This window comes from Sminthopsis crassicaudata, chromosome 4, assembly GCF_048593235.1.
Source record: "Sminthopsis crassicaudata isolate SCR6 chromosome 4, ASM4859323v1, whole genome shotgun sequence".
NCBI lineage: Eukaryota > Metazoa > Chordata > Mammalia > Dasyuromorphia > Dasyuridae > Sminthopsis > Sminthopsis crassicaudata.
In genome coordinates this window covers 477,835,936-477,854,055 of record NC_133620.1, presented here as the reverse complement: position 1 = coordinate 477,854,055, position 18,120 = coordinate 477,835,936, and the positions used below count along the sequence as shown (strand labels likewise).

Below are 18,120 nucleotides of genomic sequence, written 5' to 3'. Positions count from 1 at the left end.
GTCACATAGCCACAAGTGACCACTGGGAAAGGTCAGGGCCAGAAAATGTTCCTGCCAGCACCTTCTCTCTAGCCAAGAAGGCAAACGTGGCAGGACACAAGAAGAACCACAGTCCTCAGACAGCTTGGCTTGGATCCCTGCTCCAGTGGGGGCATCAACTAGCTTAAGAGCATGTCCTTCAGCAGGTCCCCCTCTGCTTCCTGGAGCCGCCCAGCAGAGGCCAGAACGGGCCATGAGAGCCCATCCCCTCAGGCCACCTGCCCTGCTTAGAATGGCCGCTTCTGCCCTTCCGACCTTGAAGCCACCTGCCGATCCAAGTCTGCCTGGCACAAACTCCCTTGCCATCACATCCCAAGGGCCCGGCTGTCCCCACGGTCATGGGAGCACGTCTCGGCAGAGGGCCTGAGAATCGGGACCGTTGGCATGGCCGTTGTGGGGCTGGCACGAGTGTGAGTCGCAGAGACAAGCCTGTCCCATTTGGCCCAGCGGCAGGCCCTGATGTGTTCCAAATACCTAGTTGCAGGAACGCCCCGCAGGGAGCCCACTGGCCTTTGGGCCTGAGACAGGAGGCATGTTCTCCACGCCCTGCTCATCTCCCCATTGCTGCCCGACTCCCTTCTCTGAGAAGCACTGGCTGTCACGTCGCTGGCCGCACACGGCAGGACCGAGGGCCCCAGAGCCCGAGCCCCTCCCCAGCAAGGCCGCCGAGCTTCCTCTGACAGATTTCTCCGGAGACATGTGCCCGAGGATGCCCACCGCATAGCGGCTCCTCCAGCCCTGCTTTGGGTCGCACCATGCCTCACCTCCCTGGAGTCTGAAAAGCCCCACGGGGCCTCCCTGCCCACAGGGACCAGCTCCCATTCAGACAAGAGCAACCAATCACACACAAGTACACATCTCTGCCCCAGAGCAGCGGCTCCATCCTGGACGCTCCTTGCAGGAGACTGGTTGCAGCCCTTCAGTCCTTCTGCCTGCTGGCCCCTTTTCCTTGCATCAAAGCCACTGACTTCCTTTCAGCCTCGTGTTTGACAACAGTGAACTACAGAACCCAAGGCAGGACACGTGTCCATCATCTCAGAACCCCAGCACGCCCATCCCCAAACACACACGCCCACATGCACAAACACATGCACACTCACACACACTGACAAGACTCACTCACACACAGAAGCCAGCACCAGTACAGTCAGACTCACAGGGAGAGGTGTTTGTGGACCAATGGTTCTCCCCTGGGCTGTGTCACTGTCCCCTAATGATCGGCTTCTGAGGGAAGCGGCCACAAACAACAACAGGGAAGAAGGTCCGGCCTTCCTTGGGCCATCCTCCTGCCAGGAGGGATATAAAAGCCCACCAGGCTGAGCCACCTTCACACTCAGCCCCACAGCCTCACTCACACCCACACTCACACTCACAGACACAGACACCAGCCCCATCCCAGTGAGGCTCCTGCACCTCCCTGCATCTGGCACTCGGCCCCTCTCTGACACCCGTTTCCCGATCTCTGCTGTCAAGGCACCCATCCACCACTCCCACCATGGCAGACACCTGTTTCTCTGGGCCTTGCTTTCCCACAGCCTCGGCCGTCTCAGTCTGTTCCAGTGACGTGAGCTGCAGCAGCAGCAGAGTCTGCTTGCCCAGTTCTTGCACCGGCTCTTCCTGGCAGCTGGACGACTGCCCGGAGAGCTGTTGTGAACCCGGCTGCTGCCCAGCCCCCTGCTGCCCGGCCCCCTGCTGCACACCGGCCTCCTGCCTGACCCTTGTGTGCCGGCCAGTCTGCTGCGTGCCCGCCACCTGCCAGGCGGCCTGTGAACCCGGCCCCTGCCAGGCTGTCTGCGCCTCCTCCTGCTGCTCGCCATCCTGCTGCCAGCAGTCTTGCTGCCAGCCCTCTGGCTGCGGGTCTTCCTGCTGCCAGCAGTCCTGCTGCCCAGCCCCTTGCTGCACTGCCTCTCCCTGCTCGGTGCAGTCCTGCTGCTGCATCCCCGTGTGCTGTAAGCCCAGCTGCTGCATCTCCCTGCCCTTGTGCTGCAAGCCCAGCTGCTGTGTGACCACAGCCTGCTGCCCCACCCCCTGCTGCTGCCGCCCGGCTTGCTGCGTGCCCCTCGTGTGCCGGCCCGTGTGCGGCCCGGTCTCCTGCTGTGCGCCCGTCTCCTGCAGACCCTCTTGCTGCGGCCCCACGTCCTCCTCCTCTTGCTGCTGCACACCCTCCTGCTGCCCGGCTGCCCCCTGCTGCCGCCCCGCCTCCTGCGTGTCCCTGGTCTGCCGGCCCGCCTGCTGCAAACCCGCCTGCTGCGCCCCCAGCTGCGGCCAGAAATCTTGCTGCTGACCCCAGGCTGCTGCTCTCTGACCCCCCAGCTGATGCCCTCTGTCTCTCCCCCACCCCGGGCCCCACTTCTGTGGGTCTCCCGGATCCCTCCCCGGGTATCAGCCTCAGCAGCTCACCGGCCACCCCCTCCCCTGACAGCCTGCCTTAGAGAGATGAAGCAAACAGCTCCACCAGCAGAACCCATGCGGGGCTCTTCCAAACCCTGGCTGCCCCAGCCTCAGCACCTGCTTGGCGTGCACCCGGGCCCACTGCTTGCAGCCCCCAGCAGGCTCTCTCTCATGTCAAAGTGCCCGGGGTGGCCTTGACCACAACCTTCCTGCTAATAAACAGCATCAACTCACTTTTCTGGCCTCTCGTCCTGTTTCCTCACCTTGGGCCCAGCTGGGAAAGCGGGAGCCCCACACTTGCACAAGGCAGCCTGAGGAGCGCACGAGGCCCCAGGAGTCAGTGGCTCTATCTAAAGTGTGCCGGCATACCAGGCACATGCCTCACCGAGGTCCTGCAGAGCCGGGCCCGGACACATCGCACCCACACTCTGGCCCCTGCCTTCCAGAACACAAGCCTATCGCCTTAAAATCTTTCCCCTGCATCCACCATCACCACGTCCAAGCACACCACCTGCCACCAGGACCCAGGAGGGGGCAACCTTCACATGCACGGCTTAGGAAGAATATCACACACTCCTTGGCACACATTTCTCTAGAATGACCTCCCTATCACTCCAGCTTTCGGGAGTCGAGCTCACAAGGAACAGGCCTTTGGACTTGAGGGGACCCTCGGCCGCCACGTGGAGCTTGGAGACCCTGAGTCCTTGGGGCCTGGCCACTGGCAGCTACCCCTTTGGAATGGGCTCCAGAGCACAAGGAACCCCATGACCCTCATTGCAAGCACGCGCATCCTGTGCCAGAGCTCCCTGGCAAGGCATCGGCCTTGGCACGATGGGGCCAGCAGGTACACTGTTGCCAGGATGGGTTGAGGGATTGCCAAGACCTCACCTTCTGGCAATCGTGGCAGGTAGCCTGAGCACAGGGGGCATCATGGCCCCTGCGGACTGCTGAGGAGGCTGGAGGGGCCTCACCCAAAGGCAGGCAACTCAGCACTGAGCGAGCACCAAATGCTCATGAGCCACTGTGTGGGCAGGGCCTGGACACATTGCAGCAGGCTCTCCCGCCCATTTGGTGCAGCCTCTGGCAGCCTGCACTTGCCTGAAGGAACTTTTGGCGCATGTCACCAGTGGCTCACATGCCCACAGAGGGAGGGACCCCTGGGCGCAGGACACACCTGGGCTCCAAGGGAGAGTTGGAAAAGTTCCCAAGCCAGCAGAGTCTCGCCAACAGCTGTGACTAACACAGCAAAAAGGTCAGCCCGGCCAAGCAGTTCCCGGGTACGCTTGTCTCCACCACAGGTCCTTGGGGATTCTGGCCCGGGAAAGCCGCCACCTCCGCCATGGTAGAAAGGCCCTGCAGGGGTGAGGTCCGAGGTGACATTGGGAGACATGGCAGGAGCAGGAAGGATGGGGTGGCGAGGAGCTCTCCTGAGACTCCGACCTAGGGCCGCACAGGCACAGGAGACCACTGGGCAAGATCACGGCCAGAAAATGTTCCCGCCAGCAGTCTATCGCACTCTCTCTCTCTAGCCAAGAAGGCGCATGTGGCAAGAAACAAGAGGAGCCACAATCCTCAGAAAGCTTGGCTTGGGTCCCTCCTCCAGTGGGGGCATCGACTACCTTAAGAGCATGGCCTTCAGCAGGCCACCCTCTGCTTCCCGGAGCTGCCCAGCACAGGCCAGAACGGGCCATGAAAGCCCTGCTTGGAATGGCCGCTTCTGCTCTTCAAGGTTGACACGGCAGGACCGAGGGCCCCAGAGCCCGAGCCCCTCCCCAGCAAGGCCGCCGAGCTTCCTCGGACAGATTTCTCCGGAGACGTGAACCCGAGGATGCCCACCGCATAGCGGCTCCTCCAGCCCTGCTTTGGGTCGCACCATGCCTCACCTCCCTGGAGTCTGAAAAGCCCCACGGGGCCTCCCTGCCCACAGGGACCAGCTCCCATTCAGACAAGAGCAACCGATCACACACACACAGACACCTCTGCCCCAGAGCGGCGGCTCCACCCTGGACGCTCCTTGCAAGAGACGGGCTGCAGCCCTTCAGTCCTTCTGCCTGCTGGCCCCTTTTCCCTGCACCAAAGCCACTGACTTCCCTTCAGCCTCATGTTTGACATCAGTGACCAACAGAACCCAAGGCAGGACACGTGTCCATCATCTCAGAACGCCAGCACGTACTACTGGGCTTATACCCCAAGGAAATACTAAAGAAGGGAAAGGGCCCTGTATGTGCCAAAATGTTTGTGGCAGCCCTTTTTGTAGTGGCCAGAAACTGGAAAATGAACGGATGTCCATCCATTGGAGAATGGTTGGGTAAATTGTGGTACATGAATGTTATGGAATATTATTGTTCTGTAAGAAATGCCCAAGAGGAGGAATACAGAGAGGCCTGGAGAGACTTACATCAACTGATGCTGAGTGAAAGGAGCAGAACTAGGGGATCATTATACACTTCAACAATGATACTGTACGAGGATGTATGCTGATGGAAGTGGATATTTTCGACAAAGAGAAGAGCTAATCCAGTTTCAATTGATCAATGATGAACAGAATCATCTACATCCAGAGAAGGAACACTGGGAAATGAGTGTAAACTGTTATTTTTACCTTCTGAATCCAATTCTTCCTGTGCAACAACAACAACAACAACAAAATTCAGTTCTGTACATACATATTGTACCTAGGATATACTATAAGATATTTAATATGTATGGGAATGCCCGCCATCCAGGAGACGGGGTGGAGGGAAGAAGGAGAAAAACTTGGAACAGAAAGGAGTACAAGGGATAATGTTGTAAGAAAAAAAAAAAATTACCTATGCATATGTGCTGTCAAAAAAATGTTATAATTATAAAAATTAAAAAAAAAAAGAACCCTAGCACGACCATCCCCAAATACACACGCCCACATGCACAAACACATGCACACAAACACACACTGACAGACACACACAGAAGCCAGCACCAGCACACTCAGAGTCACAGGGAGAGGTGTTTGTGGACCGATGGCTCTCCCCCGGGCTGTGTCACCCTCCCCTAATGATTGGCTTCTGAGGGAAGCGGCCACAAACATCAACAGGGAAGGAGGTCCGGCCTTCCCTTGGGCCATCCTCCTGCCAGGAGGGATATAAAAGCCCACCAGGCTGAGCCACCTTCACAGCAGCCCCACAGCTTCACTCACACTCACACTCACACTCACATTCACACCCACACCCACAGGCACAGACACCAGCCCCATCCCAGTGAGGCTCCCGCACCTCCCTGCATCAGGCACTCGGCCCCTCTCTGACACCCGTTTCCCGGTCTCTGCTGTCAAGGCACCCATCCACCGCTCCCACCATGGCAGACACCTGTTTCTCCGGGCCTTGTGTTCCCACGGCCTCGGCCGTCTCGGTCTGTTCCAGTGACATAAGCTGTGGCAGCAACAGAGTCTGCTTGCCCAGTTCTTGCACCGGCTCTTCCTGGCAGCTGGACGACTGCCCAGAGAGCTGTTGTGAACCTGGCTGCTGCAGCGCCCCCTGCTGCCCGGCCCCCTGCTGCCCGGCCCCCTGCTGCCCGGCCCTCTGCTGCACGCCGGCCTCCTGCCTGACCCTCGTGTGCCGGCCAGTCTGCTGCGTGCCCGCCACCTGCCAGGCGGCCTGTGAACCCGGCCCCTGCCAGGCCGTCTGTACCTCCTGCTGCTCGCCATCCTGCTGCCATCAGTCTTGCTGCCAGCCCACGGGCTGCGGGTCTTCCTGCTGCCAGCAGTCCTGCTGCCCAGCCCCTTGCTGCACTGCCTCTCCCTGCTCGGTGCAGTCCTGCTGCTGCGTCCCTGTGTGCTATAAGCCCAGCTGCTGCATCTCCCTGCCTGTGTGCTGCAAGCCCAGCTGCTGCCGCCCGGCCTGCTGCATGTCCCTCGTGTGCCGCCCCATGTGCGGCCCGGTCTCCTGCTGCGCGCCCGTCTCCTGCAGACCCTCTTGCTGCGTCCCCACGTCCTCCTCCTCTTGCTGCTGCGCACCCTCCTGCTGCCCGGCCACCCCCTGCTGCCGCCCCGCCTCCTGCGTGTCCCTGGTCTGCCGGCCCGCCTGCTGCAAGCCCGCCTGCTGCGCCCCCAGCTGCAGCCAGAAATCTTGCTGCTGACCCCAGGCTGCTGCTCTCTGTCCCCTCTGCTGACACCCTCTGTCTCTCCCCCACCCCAGGCCCCACTTCTGTGGGTCTCCCGGATCCCTCCCCGGGCATCAGCCTCAGCAACTGACCAGACACCCCACACTCCCCACTTTCCACAGACCACAGAGATGCCAAGCAAACCATGGCTGCCCCAGCCTCAGCACCTGCTTGGAATGCACCCGGGCCCATTGCTTGCAGCCCCCTGGCAGGCTCTCTCTCATGTCAAAGTGCACGGCGATGGCCACAGACTGTCCTACTAATAAATAGCATCAACTCACTTTTCTGGCCTCTCACTTGTCCTCTTTGCTCATCTTGGGCCCAGCTGGGAAAGCAGGAGCCTCATGCTTCCACAAGGCAGCCAGTGGAGCCCATGAATCTCCAGGAGACAGTGCCCAAAGTGAACGGCATGCCACACACACACCTCTCTATGGTCCTGCAGAGCCGGGCCCGGACACATCGCATCCACACTCTGCCCCCTGCCTTGCAGGCCATAATTTGATTGCCTTAAAATCTTTCCCCTGTGCCCACCATCACTATATCCAAGCACACCAGCGAAGAGGCCAGCTGCCACCAGCACAGAGCAGGAGGGAACCTTCACATGCGCTGCTTAGAAAGGATGCCCTCGGCACACGTTTCTCTAGAATGACTCCCAGGCGCGCCAGGTTTCTGGCTTTCAGCTCGCTAGGAATAGTCCTTTAGACATGAGGGGATCCTCGACCAGGCACTTGCACATAACAAACGGGCCTTTGTGTGTCCTCGGAGACCCTGAGGCCTTGGGGTCACTGGTCCCCTGTAGAATGAACTCCAGAGCACAAGGAACACCTTGATCCATGTACTAGAACACATATTCTGTGTAAGAGGTCCCTGGCAAGGAGCGAGCCTTGAAGCCATGCAGCAGAGTCCAGAACGGGCCATGAGAGCCCATCCCCTCAGGCCACCTGCCCTTGCTTGGAATGACCGCTCCAGCCCTTCAGGGTCGACCTTATAGAGCCACCTGCTGATCCAAGTCTGCCTGGCACAAGCTCCCTTTCTATCACTTCCCAAGTGCTCAGCTGTCCCCATGGTTGATGTGCTCTACTCTAAAATATAATATTCTCTGAGAGCAGGTTTCTTGGGGAGCTTCTGGAAGCAGCCTTAGTTTCAGTTCAGTGTAATCACCCCAAATACAGCCAGGTATTAAAGTCCAGATCCTTTATTTTCTCCTTCAAAGCCTGTCTCTTTTCCTGTGGCCTGGAAGCTTTAGCAGAGGTCTATCTCTCTACTTGGTTTCAAGAGCTCCCTCTGAAATCTGCAGCAGCACAAAGGTGGAATCTGGAATGAATTTGAATCCACTTTTGGAGAGTGGGCTTGTGGGCTTCTTCTTATACATGCTCTCTAAAGGTGTGAAGTCTAATGTGTGACTCCAAAAACAAAAGAAAGGGGGAGCCACAGGTAACCCTAGAGAACTTCTAAATTTAGTTCTCTATACCATTAATTTTCTAATTTTTGACAAAGATGCACTGGCTCCGGCCAATGTTTTATAACCCACCAGAAGGGCAGTGTCCAGTGCGAGCAGCTCCACTGTCCTTAGATAATCACCAGGTGATGTGGAGAGACCCAGAAAGTGGTGAATGGAAGGGACCAGATAGGTTAACTGCCTGGAGGAGAGGGTTTCCTTGTAGTTTTTCAGATGGAGAAGGAATCAGATGGGTGCCAACGAGTCATATTCGTCTTGTCCATCAGAGAGAGACAGAAAAAGAGAAAGACCTCAAAACAAAGGAGAAAATCTAAGAAACATCTGACACTGAAAGAGCATGGATAATAAGAAGACTGTTAAAGAACTTTAAAACCAGCAGGAATCATTGGATTTCCTAACACAAGATGAGACTATTGGAGGACTTCAAAACTTGCAAGAATTATTTGATTTTTGGCACATGAACTAATGGACAATGGACTTATGGACATTTATAAATTCTCAATTTATGATTATTTGATCATGTTATTTGTTACCTACTTCTAGCACATGTTATGTTACTATGTTACTATGTGTTTATGTAATTTATGTAATTATGTGTAATACCTCCCATATTGATGGATTTATGTTTCAAGGTCATGACTGTCCTATATTCTAAATCAAAAGAAAGGGGGAGATGTAAGGTTCTTACTAAGTGCTAAGTCAGTACCTAACAATTCTCTAGTTCACACCTTTTGGTTCCCGCCTTTAAGGGGAGTTTACCCCTTTGAACTTCTGAGGAGGAGTTTACATATGAAAAGGAGTTTACACAACCTTTAAGAGGAGCAAGTTCATTGGTTGAAGTATTTTTCCCATAAGCCCCTGAGATATCCCACGCCCATTCTCTGGGAGATAAAAGAAGCAACATTGGGACTGGAGAAGGAGACTACTCTAGGTCAGAGTTGGGATGGCTCTCTACAGGAAGAAGAGTCTGGCCAGGAGATTGAGTTGAGACAGAAGATCTCCTCCCAGAGAGGTATTGGCAGTCTCTGGAGACAACAGGACATTACATGAACTCCTTTAAAGGTGTGAATTAAGTACATAAACATTAGCACCTTGTTTCATGTTCTGGCCCATAATACATGGTCATCAGAGGACCTCTCCACAGAGGGCCTGGGAATCGGGACAGCTGTCATGGCGGCTATGTGGCAGGCAGAGTGGTAGAGGCAAGCCTGTCCCATTTGGCTCAGCGGCAGACATTCTTCCTATGTGTTCCCTTGGCATACTCCAAAGAGCTAGTTCCAGGAAAGCCTTGTAGGGAGCCCACTGGCCTTTTTGCCTGAGAGAGGAGGCATGTTCTCCAGCCCTACTCATCTCCCCCATTGCTGGCCGACTCAGCCTTCGCTGAGAAGCACTGGCTGTCACATTGCTGGTCGCACACGGCAGAACTAAGGTCCCCAAGAGCTCTCTGAGGCCCTCCCCAGCAAGGCCACCATGCTTGCTCTGATAGATTTCTCTGGAGATGTGGACCCACCATATAGAGACTCCCTCCAGTCCTGCTTTGGGTCGCACCATGCCTCTCCTCCCTGTAGTCTGAAAAGCCCCACGGGGCCTCCCTTCCCACAGGAACCAGCTCCCATTCAGACAAGAGCAACCAATCACACACACACATGCTGACACCTCTGCCCCAGAGCAGCAGCTCCATCCTGGACGCTCCTTGCAGGAGACTGGCTGCAGCCCTTCATTCCTTCTGCCTGCTGGCCCCTTTTCCCCCTGCACCAAAGCCAAAGCCACTGACTTCCTTTCAGCCTCATGTTTGGCATCAGTGACCAACAGAACCCAAGGCAGGATACGTGTCCATCATCTCAGAACCCCAGCACACCCATCCCCAAACACACACACCCACATGCACAAACACATGCACACAAACGCACACTGACAAGACTCACTCACACACAGAAGCCAGCACCAGCACACTCAGAGTCACACAGGGAGAGGTGTTTGTGGACCAATGGCTCTCCCCCGGGCTATGTCACCGTCCCCTAATGATTGGCTTCTGAGGGAAGCGGCCACAAACATCAACAGGGAAGAAGGTCCGGCCTTCCTTGGGCCATCCTCCTGCCAGGAGGGATATAAAAGCCCACCAGGCTGAGCCACCTTCACAGCAGCCCCACAGCTTCACTCACACTCACACTCACACTCACATTCACACCCACACCCACAGACACAGACACCAGCCCCATCCCAGTGAGGCTCCCGCACCTCCCTGCATCAGGCACTCGGCCCCTCTCTGACACCCGTTTCCCGGTCTCTGCTGTCAAGGCACCCATCCACCACTCCCACCATGGCAGACACATGTTTCTCTGGGCCTTGTGTTCCCACGGCCTCGGCCGTCTCGGTCTGTTCCAGTGACATAAGCTGTGGCAGCAACAGAGTCTGCTTGCCCAGTTCTTGCACCGGCTCTTCCTGGCAGCTGGACGACTGCCCAGAGAGCTGTTGCGAACCCGGCTGCTGCAGCGCCCCCTGCTGCCCGGCCCCCTGCTGCCCGGCCCCCTGCTGCACGCCGGCCTCCTGCCTGACCCTCGTGTGCCGGCCAGTCTGCTGCGTGCCCGCCACCTGCCAGGCGGCCTGTGAACCCGGCCCCTGCCAGGCCGTCTGTACCTCCTGTTGCTCGCCATCCTGCTGCCAGCAGTCTTGCTGCCAGCCCACGGGCTGCGGGTCTTCCTGCTGCCAGCAGTCCTGCTGCCCAGCCCCTTGCTGCACTGCCTCTCCCTGCTCGGTGCAGTCCTGCTGCTGCATCTCCCTGCCCTTGTGCTGCAAGCCCAGCTGCTGCATCTCCCTGCCTGTGTGCTGCAAGCCCAGCTGCTGCCGCCCGGCCTGCTGCATGTCCCTCGTGTGCCGCCCCGTGTGCGGCCCGGCCTCCTGCTGCGCGCCCGTCTCCTGCAGACCCTCTTGTTGCGGCCCCACGTCCTCCTTCTCTTGCTGCTGCGCACCCTCCTGCTGCCCGGCCGTCCCCTGCTGCCGCCCCGCCTCCTGCGTGTCCCTGGTCTGCCAGCCCGCCTGCTGCAAACCCGCCTGCTGCGCCCCCAGCTGCGGCCAGAAATCTTGCTGCTGACCCCAGGCTGCTGCTCTCTGTCCCCTCTGCTGACGCCCTCTGTCTCTCCCCCACCCCAGGCCCCACTTCTGCGGGTCTCTCGGATCCCTCCCCAGGCATCAGCCTCAGCAACTGACCAGACACCCTACACCCCCCACCTTCCAGAGACCACAGAGATGCCAAGGTGCAGCAAACATTTATGCCAGCAGAACCCATGCGGGGCTCTTCCAAACTCTGGCTGCCCCTAGTCTGGGCACCTGCTTGGCGTGCACCTGGGCCCACTGCTTGCAGCCCCTGGCAGGCTCTCTCGCATGTCAAAGTTCTCAGGGATGGCCTTGACCATGGCCTGCCTGCTAATAAACAACATCAACTCACTTTTCTGGCCTTTCACTTGTCCTGTTTCCTCATCTTGGGCCCAGCTGGGAAAGTGGGAGCCTCACGCTTGCACAAGGCAGCCTGAGGATCCCACCAGGCCCCAGGAGTCTGTGCCTAAAATGACTAGCATGCCACACAACTGCCTCACCATGTTCCTGCAGAGCCGGGCCCTTACACTTTCCTTCCCTAATTCCCATCTAACTCTTTGCACTTTTTCCCCTAATACATGTTCCTTTAAACCTTCTTTTGCCACTTGCACAATTATTCCTTTCCCTTTTGTATATCTGGATAATAAGTTAAGTTTTGCATCAATTTATGTCCCCTGTAAGGGGCCTTTAAATGGGCGCCACAGCAAATCGGGAGATTGAGTGGTCCGGAAGTAATTTCTGTGGATATTAGGACTGCCTTGTAGGTGGGATCCTGGCCATGATGAGATAGCTTTGTAATGGGTGACTCTCTCGCTGACTGGCTGTGTGTGTGACCTCACAGGTCCTTTATAAGCCCACTGCAGGCAGCAGTCGCTCTCTTTAACCTGGCGCTCTTCACCCTGGCTCCCTAGCCTGGGTGGCCAAGCCAAGATGGGTAGCCAAAAGAGGTAAGGGTTTTAGTAGTGAACACGTGGGTCTTCTGACCAGGTCTTCACTCGGGAACCAAGAAGTCAGGGCATCAGTCTGGGCATGATGTGAGTAGGTATAATAAAGACTTTTAAGATTACAAATGGCTGTTCTTGAGCGCGCTACCGGTTATTAAGCTATAGATTCAAGAGATTGTGGCCAGAGACCTTTGAAGGCCTCAGAGGAGGCGAGCCGGGTAGAGTTCACACTGCAAAGGACAGTACTCTGGTGGGTCTAGGACAGACTAGTAATTGTAACTGCCGGGAGAGCACGTTAAAGTCCCCCCCTTCCTTCTTTTATCTCTTACTCAATCTTTTTCCTTTGTCTTCAATTAATTTTTTTCTTTCCTCCCTGTCAATTATCTTTACCTGTTCTTTTGATGTTTTCAGTAGGCAAAACCCAGTGTTTTTTAATAACCTCACTTTCAAATAAATCGATGACATATCCACTTATATATGCAATGTCATCTTTATTGTTTATAAAGAAGGAATAATCAAGAAAGGGAAATCATTAGGTTTTTTCCTTAAAGTTTTAAATTATTTTATTTTTGTTTTTGTTTGTATTTCGTTTAAAGGCCTCCTGGGAAATGCAGATTTCTAGATAAGAAAGATATGCATTTTTCCTAGGTGTGAGTCTAAGGGACTTGTAGGAGGCTGTTAGGAGGAGATGTTTTATATGGAAATACAATGATTTCGGCTTTGGACATATTGGATTTAAAATGTTTTCTGGACCTGTTCAAGGTTTGTGAATTTAACAGTGCATTTTTTCTCATATTCAGATCTCTTTCCTCATTGAAACTAATAGGCTGCTATCTTGTTTTTTAAATACTCTAAAATATCAGTGGTTCACTGACCATGTACCTTCATGCTGTGATCCCATCCAGATCGTTCATGAGAAGCTCCCCACAGCCTCATGTATCATTCAGGCTCCTCTTTATTCTGCTGTCATTTTGCCATTTAGGCCAGCTTTCCATTTGGGGAATCATAATCAAATCATTTCCTCCATTTTTCTTCCAAAGAGTTGTTGGTCTATTCCTCTCTGGCTTCATTCACCAAGCAGAAATTTTCTCAGCCATAAGCCCCTCACTAGCCATCGCTCCTCTCTATTTCAAGTGAATTAAAGAAGTATTTGCCAATGGGTTTCTCTTTGCCCAGCAGTCCGCTATGTATTGTGAGTACAAAGGCTGTCAGAAAGATGGTGCCCTCAAAGAGCTTCCGTTCTAATGAGAGAAAGGAAGCGATCCCCCATTGGGTTGGCTCCCACCGATCATGGTGGAGAAAAGAGTCAGGATGGAGCTAAAAAGGAATGCAATGAACATAGCTCGCTGAGGTCTTCAAATGGGACTTCTAGAAGGAACTGACCAATCTACAGAAGTCCCAAGCCCAGGAGTGGAATACTTTTCAAGATGAGGAAGAGGCTACTGGAGAATGAAGGCTAAAAGCAAGTCTGGACTGTTGGGAGATGGGCCCAGAGAGGAATGGATCAGTGGATTCTACATGTTTTCCATACTCATTGAAGGTATGCCTCTAAAACGGTAAGACTAGCTCTCATTCTGTTGTATTCCAGGCATTTCAATTCACCATAATCTATGTGTCTCTGGCTGAGCCTGGCACACAATAAGCACTTAATAGTTGCTTTTTTATTCCTGCCTTGATAGGTATCATCTTATCCCTGCAATGGAAGTGCTGCAATAGATTCAGGGATTTTGTGTTCCATTCAGTTCCACAAATAATCATTAAGGACCTAAAGGTTCCATGATAGACTAGGTCCTAGGACTACAAAGAAAATATCCAAAGCAACTTCATGTGGCTTATGTTCTAGTAGGCCAGGGAGATATTCCTTCCCTTCTATAGCCCTCAATTGCTCATTTATATGTGAAGGCCGGAACCAGAAGAGCTCTAGTCTCCACCTAGGATTTCACTATCTTAGTCCTGAGAGTGGGAGAGTAGAGGAGAATCAGGATCAAGGAGAAAGCTCCTTTGCTTTGCCTGCACCACCACCAGAGGGCAAAAGCATTCCATCGCTGCTTCCCCGTGCCCACCCCAACTCAAAGTACCAAGTTGGAAGAAGGGGACTTAGCAATCTTTGTTTTTTTCCTGGGACTCCCAAGACAGGCTGCCTTGGCTCTGGCTCTCTGACCCACTTACTTGCCTTTTGGATGTACATTTCTTGAACAATATAACTTGTGCTCAGGGATCAACCTCTGGATTCAAACAGACTAGATCTCTCATAGAGGCTGGCTCTCTCTATTGATCGATTGACTCATTATGTTCCCACCTGGAGTTTACTCTGGGACCACGCTCTAAAATAGCTTAGGTGTCGCCCATGTCCCCACACATGGGTAACCAGACACCTACAACCCTGGGAGAGATTTCGGTGACAGATATCTGAGGCCAGATCTGAACTCGGGACCCAACCCTTTGTCTGTTGTGTTAAATAGCTGCCAAATATGGATTAAGTTAGAATTACATCACACAGAAAACCTAGGAAATGCAAGGCTCATAAGAGGTCATAATAGGAGGCATTGACAGGCTCCAGTCCCTTTCTTCCCCGTGGCTGCTTCTCTAAGCATGGGAGCCGCACAGGTGGTGATCTGTCCCCACACCATTCATAACATCTCTCTAGAAAAGCCCAAGCCTTTTCCAAAGCAGGAGCTGTCCGAGGAGTCTTTTCCTCTGGCTGAGGATTCCCCCGCTCAAGTCAGGGAAGGGAGTTTGAATATTCCACAACTTCTCCTTAGGGGCCCTCTGTTCATGTAGTTCTTCTGGAGCTCAGGTCCCCACTTTTCTCTCTTGGGCATACTGCCGTCAGGTCCCTGTATGTGACTGCAATGATCTACCTCTATGACGAACGTCTACTGCAAGTCATCACCAACAAATCCTCGGAGGAAGCAGAGGGAGAAATTCTTTCCCCAACCTCCAGGGGTCCACCAAAAGAAAAACACAAAGTAAAGGGGTAAGAGGCAGATAAAATGAGACCAGACGTCACCTGCTGGCCTTCTGGGGCACAACCTCTGGCTCTTCTGAGTCCCATCGAACCCAACACCTTAGTGGGGACCCAGCTCCTGCCGACCAAGTAGTAACCAAGACAAAGTGCCAAGGACCTGATCGTACCCTATGTATGGAAAGTTGGGCTCCAAGTGACCAGGGGACGATAAGGCTGGCCTTCTACTGCCAAGGGATTAATTCATCAAGGACTTAATCCTTAATCTGAGCCACAGCCAAGATTTCTCAGCACTGTCTTCCTAAAATCAGATAGAAGTCACCTAACTACTAAGTGTTCTCAAATAGGCAACTCCTCTCCAAGCCTCCTTTCCCTGAGCTCCAGGACTTTGAGCAATCCCCTCGACACTCTTTCCACTCCTCTAAAGAGCCTCTCTCTCTCAGTCATCCATGACTTGAGTTGGGGAAAGGTACCATAGCACCCTGGAATGCTTCCAAGAGAGACAAATAGTCAAAAGTAATAGAAAGCGGACTTTGGAGGCAGGAATACCTGGATTCAGGTCCTGCTTCACAAGACACAAATAGGTTCTGTGGCTCTGAGGAGTCACCTCCCCTCTCCTGGCCCCAGACTCCATCCACAGATGAAATAAATTCAACAGCCTCATTTTACAGATAAAGAAACCGACATTCAACGAGGGATGGTAGTGGCAGAGCTGAACACTAGACAAATCCCCTAGCAAAAACCTTGTCAAGTCTTTTACCATTTATCTCCAGATGAGGATGAAAAGGACCTAAGCACTAGTCTCTGGAACACTGTCAGGGAACACCACCGGGGAAAATGCTTTCGTGCTTGGAGTGAAGAAGCCTTGAGTTAGAATCCTTCCTAACTCGTGACTCCAAGCAAACCATTTGAACTCAGTCTGCCTCAGTTTGCTCATTTTACAAATGAGGATCATAATAGCACCTTCCTCCTCCCAGGACTGTTGTGAGGATCTAATGAGCTGACATTGTGTACAGTATTTTGCAAACTTTAAGGATCTATGTAAATGCCAAGTATTATTATGAACTGGCTGTTTGACCCCTAAATGAGTCACCTGAAGGTTTAACTTGATTATTCTGCTGCTCTTTCAATTACTCTGATTGGAAACAAGATGTTGGAGTGGTGAGAGCACGAGACTAGGAATCTGGAGTCCTGAGCTCCAGGTCTCCTCCTCTTTCTTCTGCTCCTAGGACCTCTCTAGATATGATGTCTTAGTGCCAGGCACATAGCAGTTATTCATTGATTCTGGCTCTGATAAATCTCTCCTCTTGTGCCCCACATCTTGCTGCCAGTCCTTCACCACTCCTGTGGACTTTGAGACAGGACAGGATGAAAAACAAGGTTCACTGATGTTGTTTTTAGCATCATTAATAATAGCCATCCCCAACACGGTGGAGCATTCTTACAACAGCCCCATGAATCAACTGCTCTTTCTGTTACTCCTCTTGTATGGATGAAACTGAAGGCCCCACAATCCCAGGGTCACTAAGATCTCATAGCTCCCGTCCAAGCCCAAAACCTTGTCCAGATTGCAGTCAAGGTTTTGACGTCTTCAAGCATATGGATGTAGAACTACCCAGTGAGGCATAGGCATGGGCTCCTTAAAGGAGGGAAAGGGACCCACGTGTGCAACATGGGCTAACAGGTGGGCTGGTCCCCAATGGAGGCAAACTCCTCAGACACTGAGTAGCCATCTGGTCTCAGTCTCAAAGTCCCAAGCTCGTGGTTCCTCCCTGATGGTGCTGCTGTCAAAGAGGCACTTCATAAATTAAAAAGCCATAAATATTATTGTTATTGTTACCAACCCCCAAGGATCAGCTCAGCTCAGCCACGGTCATGCCCATTTACATGGCAGTTTGACCTTCTTCTGGTTTGCCCAGTGCTACATAAAAGGACCTGTCTATTCAGTAAGAATCAACCAAAGAGAAGCCGATCCCTGCCAAACTGGGCACTCCCACACAACAATATCAGAAGGAAAACACTGGAGCAGAGTCAAAGCAAGGTTGTGCTGTGCTCTGTACAGTCTAGGGCTCAACCGAAGCCCTTCGGGCAGGGAGCCAGCAAGTGTTTTCCCAACGTGCTCAGAACAAACGAAGCCCGCCGGCTCTGACGAGTGAGATGATGCAACCTCCTTGGCACCTCTCCAAAGGGAAGCCGCAGCAGCAGCTTGGTATCACTTGCCTTGTGTCTTTCTTTCTCAGTCTTTGCAGCTGGGTCATCATTTCATGATTTGCTAAGTGCCCTGGGGAAGGGGGACAGACTTTTAAAAATAACACTTTTTATTGTTGTATGAATGGTTCGTCCCCTTCCCAGCCCAGGTAGGAACATGAAAATACAAGTTTGTGACTCATCTTCCAGCATGAAGAGGACTTGGCTTGCTTCCCTGACATCGTGGGGACAGGGACAGTAGGGTTCCACCGATGCGGCTCCTCCTCCAGGATGGGCCATCCTCCACCAGCAACAAAGGCAGCTCCTCAGTGATTCAATAGACACTATTCAAGAGCCACTGTGGCCAAATGACCACCTCTCCCCAGCCAAACTGAGCTAGATTGCCCTTTAGGCACTAAATAGACAGCAGACTAGCCCCTCTTAAAGCTAACACCTTCTTTTCAATGATTTTCTCTGACTTAGCCTGTCTATAGTTTATTTGCACAGTCATTTGCTCATGTCTCTGCCTTTATTTTAGACCAGGAGTCTCAAACTTTTTCTACCCACGACCCCTTTTTGACCAAAAAAATTTTACTGCACCCCAGGCACATGAGTATACAAAGCAAACACTGATGATAAGTCATAAATTCATTGTAAAACAGTTCTTTAGTAGACATATACTTTTACCATTTATTAAAGACAAAAACAAACTTGCATACCAATGAGATGGATTTCTTTGTTGGTTTTTTCATAAAGAATTAAAATTTGGCAGAATACGGTACCTTTTAGTGTTTGCCAAATATTTTGCAACCCCCACATTTTGCTGTGTGACCCCACATGGGGGAGATCCAGAGTTTAAGAAGCTTTGCTTTAGATGGAGAACTCCTTGAAGGCTGGAATGTCTG

General features: G+C 53.2%; 4 protein-coding genes across 4 annotated transcripts in view; 3 read left to right on the top strand and 1 right to left on the bottom strand.

The window, feature by feature from the left end:
• TSPEAR (thrombospondin type laminin G domain and EAR repeats) overlaps positions 1-18,120 on the bottom strand; it is a 163,182-nt gene that overhangs the window by 135,402 nt on the left and 9,660 nt on the right. The window lies entirely within an intron of this gene.
• Positions 1,535-2,644, top strand: LOC141540455 (uncharacterized). Its single transcript, XM_074264545.1, has one exon. It carries the CDS (start codon positions 1,535-1,537, stop codon positions 2,321-2,323), a length of 789 nt encoding a protein of 262 aa, XP_074120646.1. The 3' UTR covers positions 2,324-2,644.
• Positions 5,764-6,543, top strand: LOC141541483 (uncharacterized). The gene has a single exon (XM_074265583.1). The coding sequence runs from the start codon at positions 5,764-5,766 to the stop codon at positions 6,541-6,543; it is 780 nt and encodes a 259-aa protein (XP_074121684.1).
• Positions 10,347-11,117, top strand: LOC141541484 (uncharacterized). Its single transcript, XM_074265584.1, has one exon. The coding sequence runs from the start codon at positions 10,347-10,349 to the stop codon at positions 11,115-11,117; it is 771 nt and encodes a 256-aa protein (XP_074121685.1).

What these genes read in the sequence shown, in the direction of transcription:
- LOC141541484 (XM_074265584.1), top strand. Translation starts at nt 10,347, where the DNA reads ATGGCAGACACATGTTTCTCTGGGCCTTGTGTTCCCACGGCCTCGGCC.
- LOC141541483 (XM_074265583.1), top strand. Translation starts at nt 5,764, where the DNA reads ATGGCAGACACCTGTTTCTCCGGGCCTTGTGTTCCCACGGCCTCGGCC.
- LOC141540455 (XM_074264545.1), top strand. Translation starts at nt 1,535, where the DNA reads ATGGCAGACACCTGTTTCTCTGGGCCTTGCTTTCCCACAGCCTCGGCC.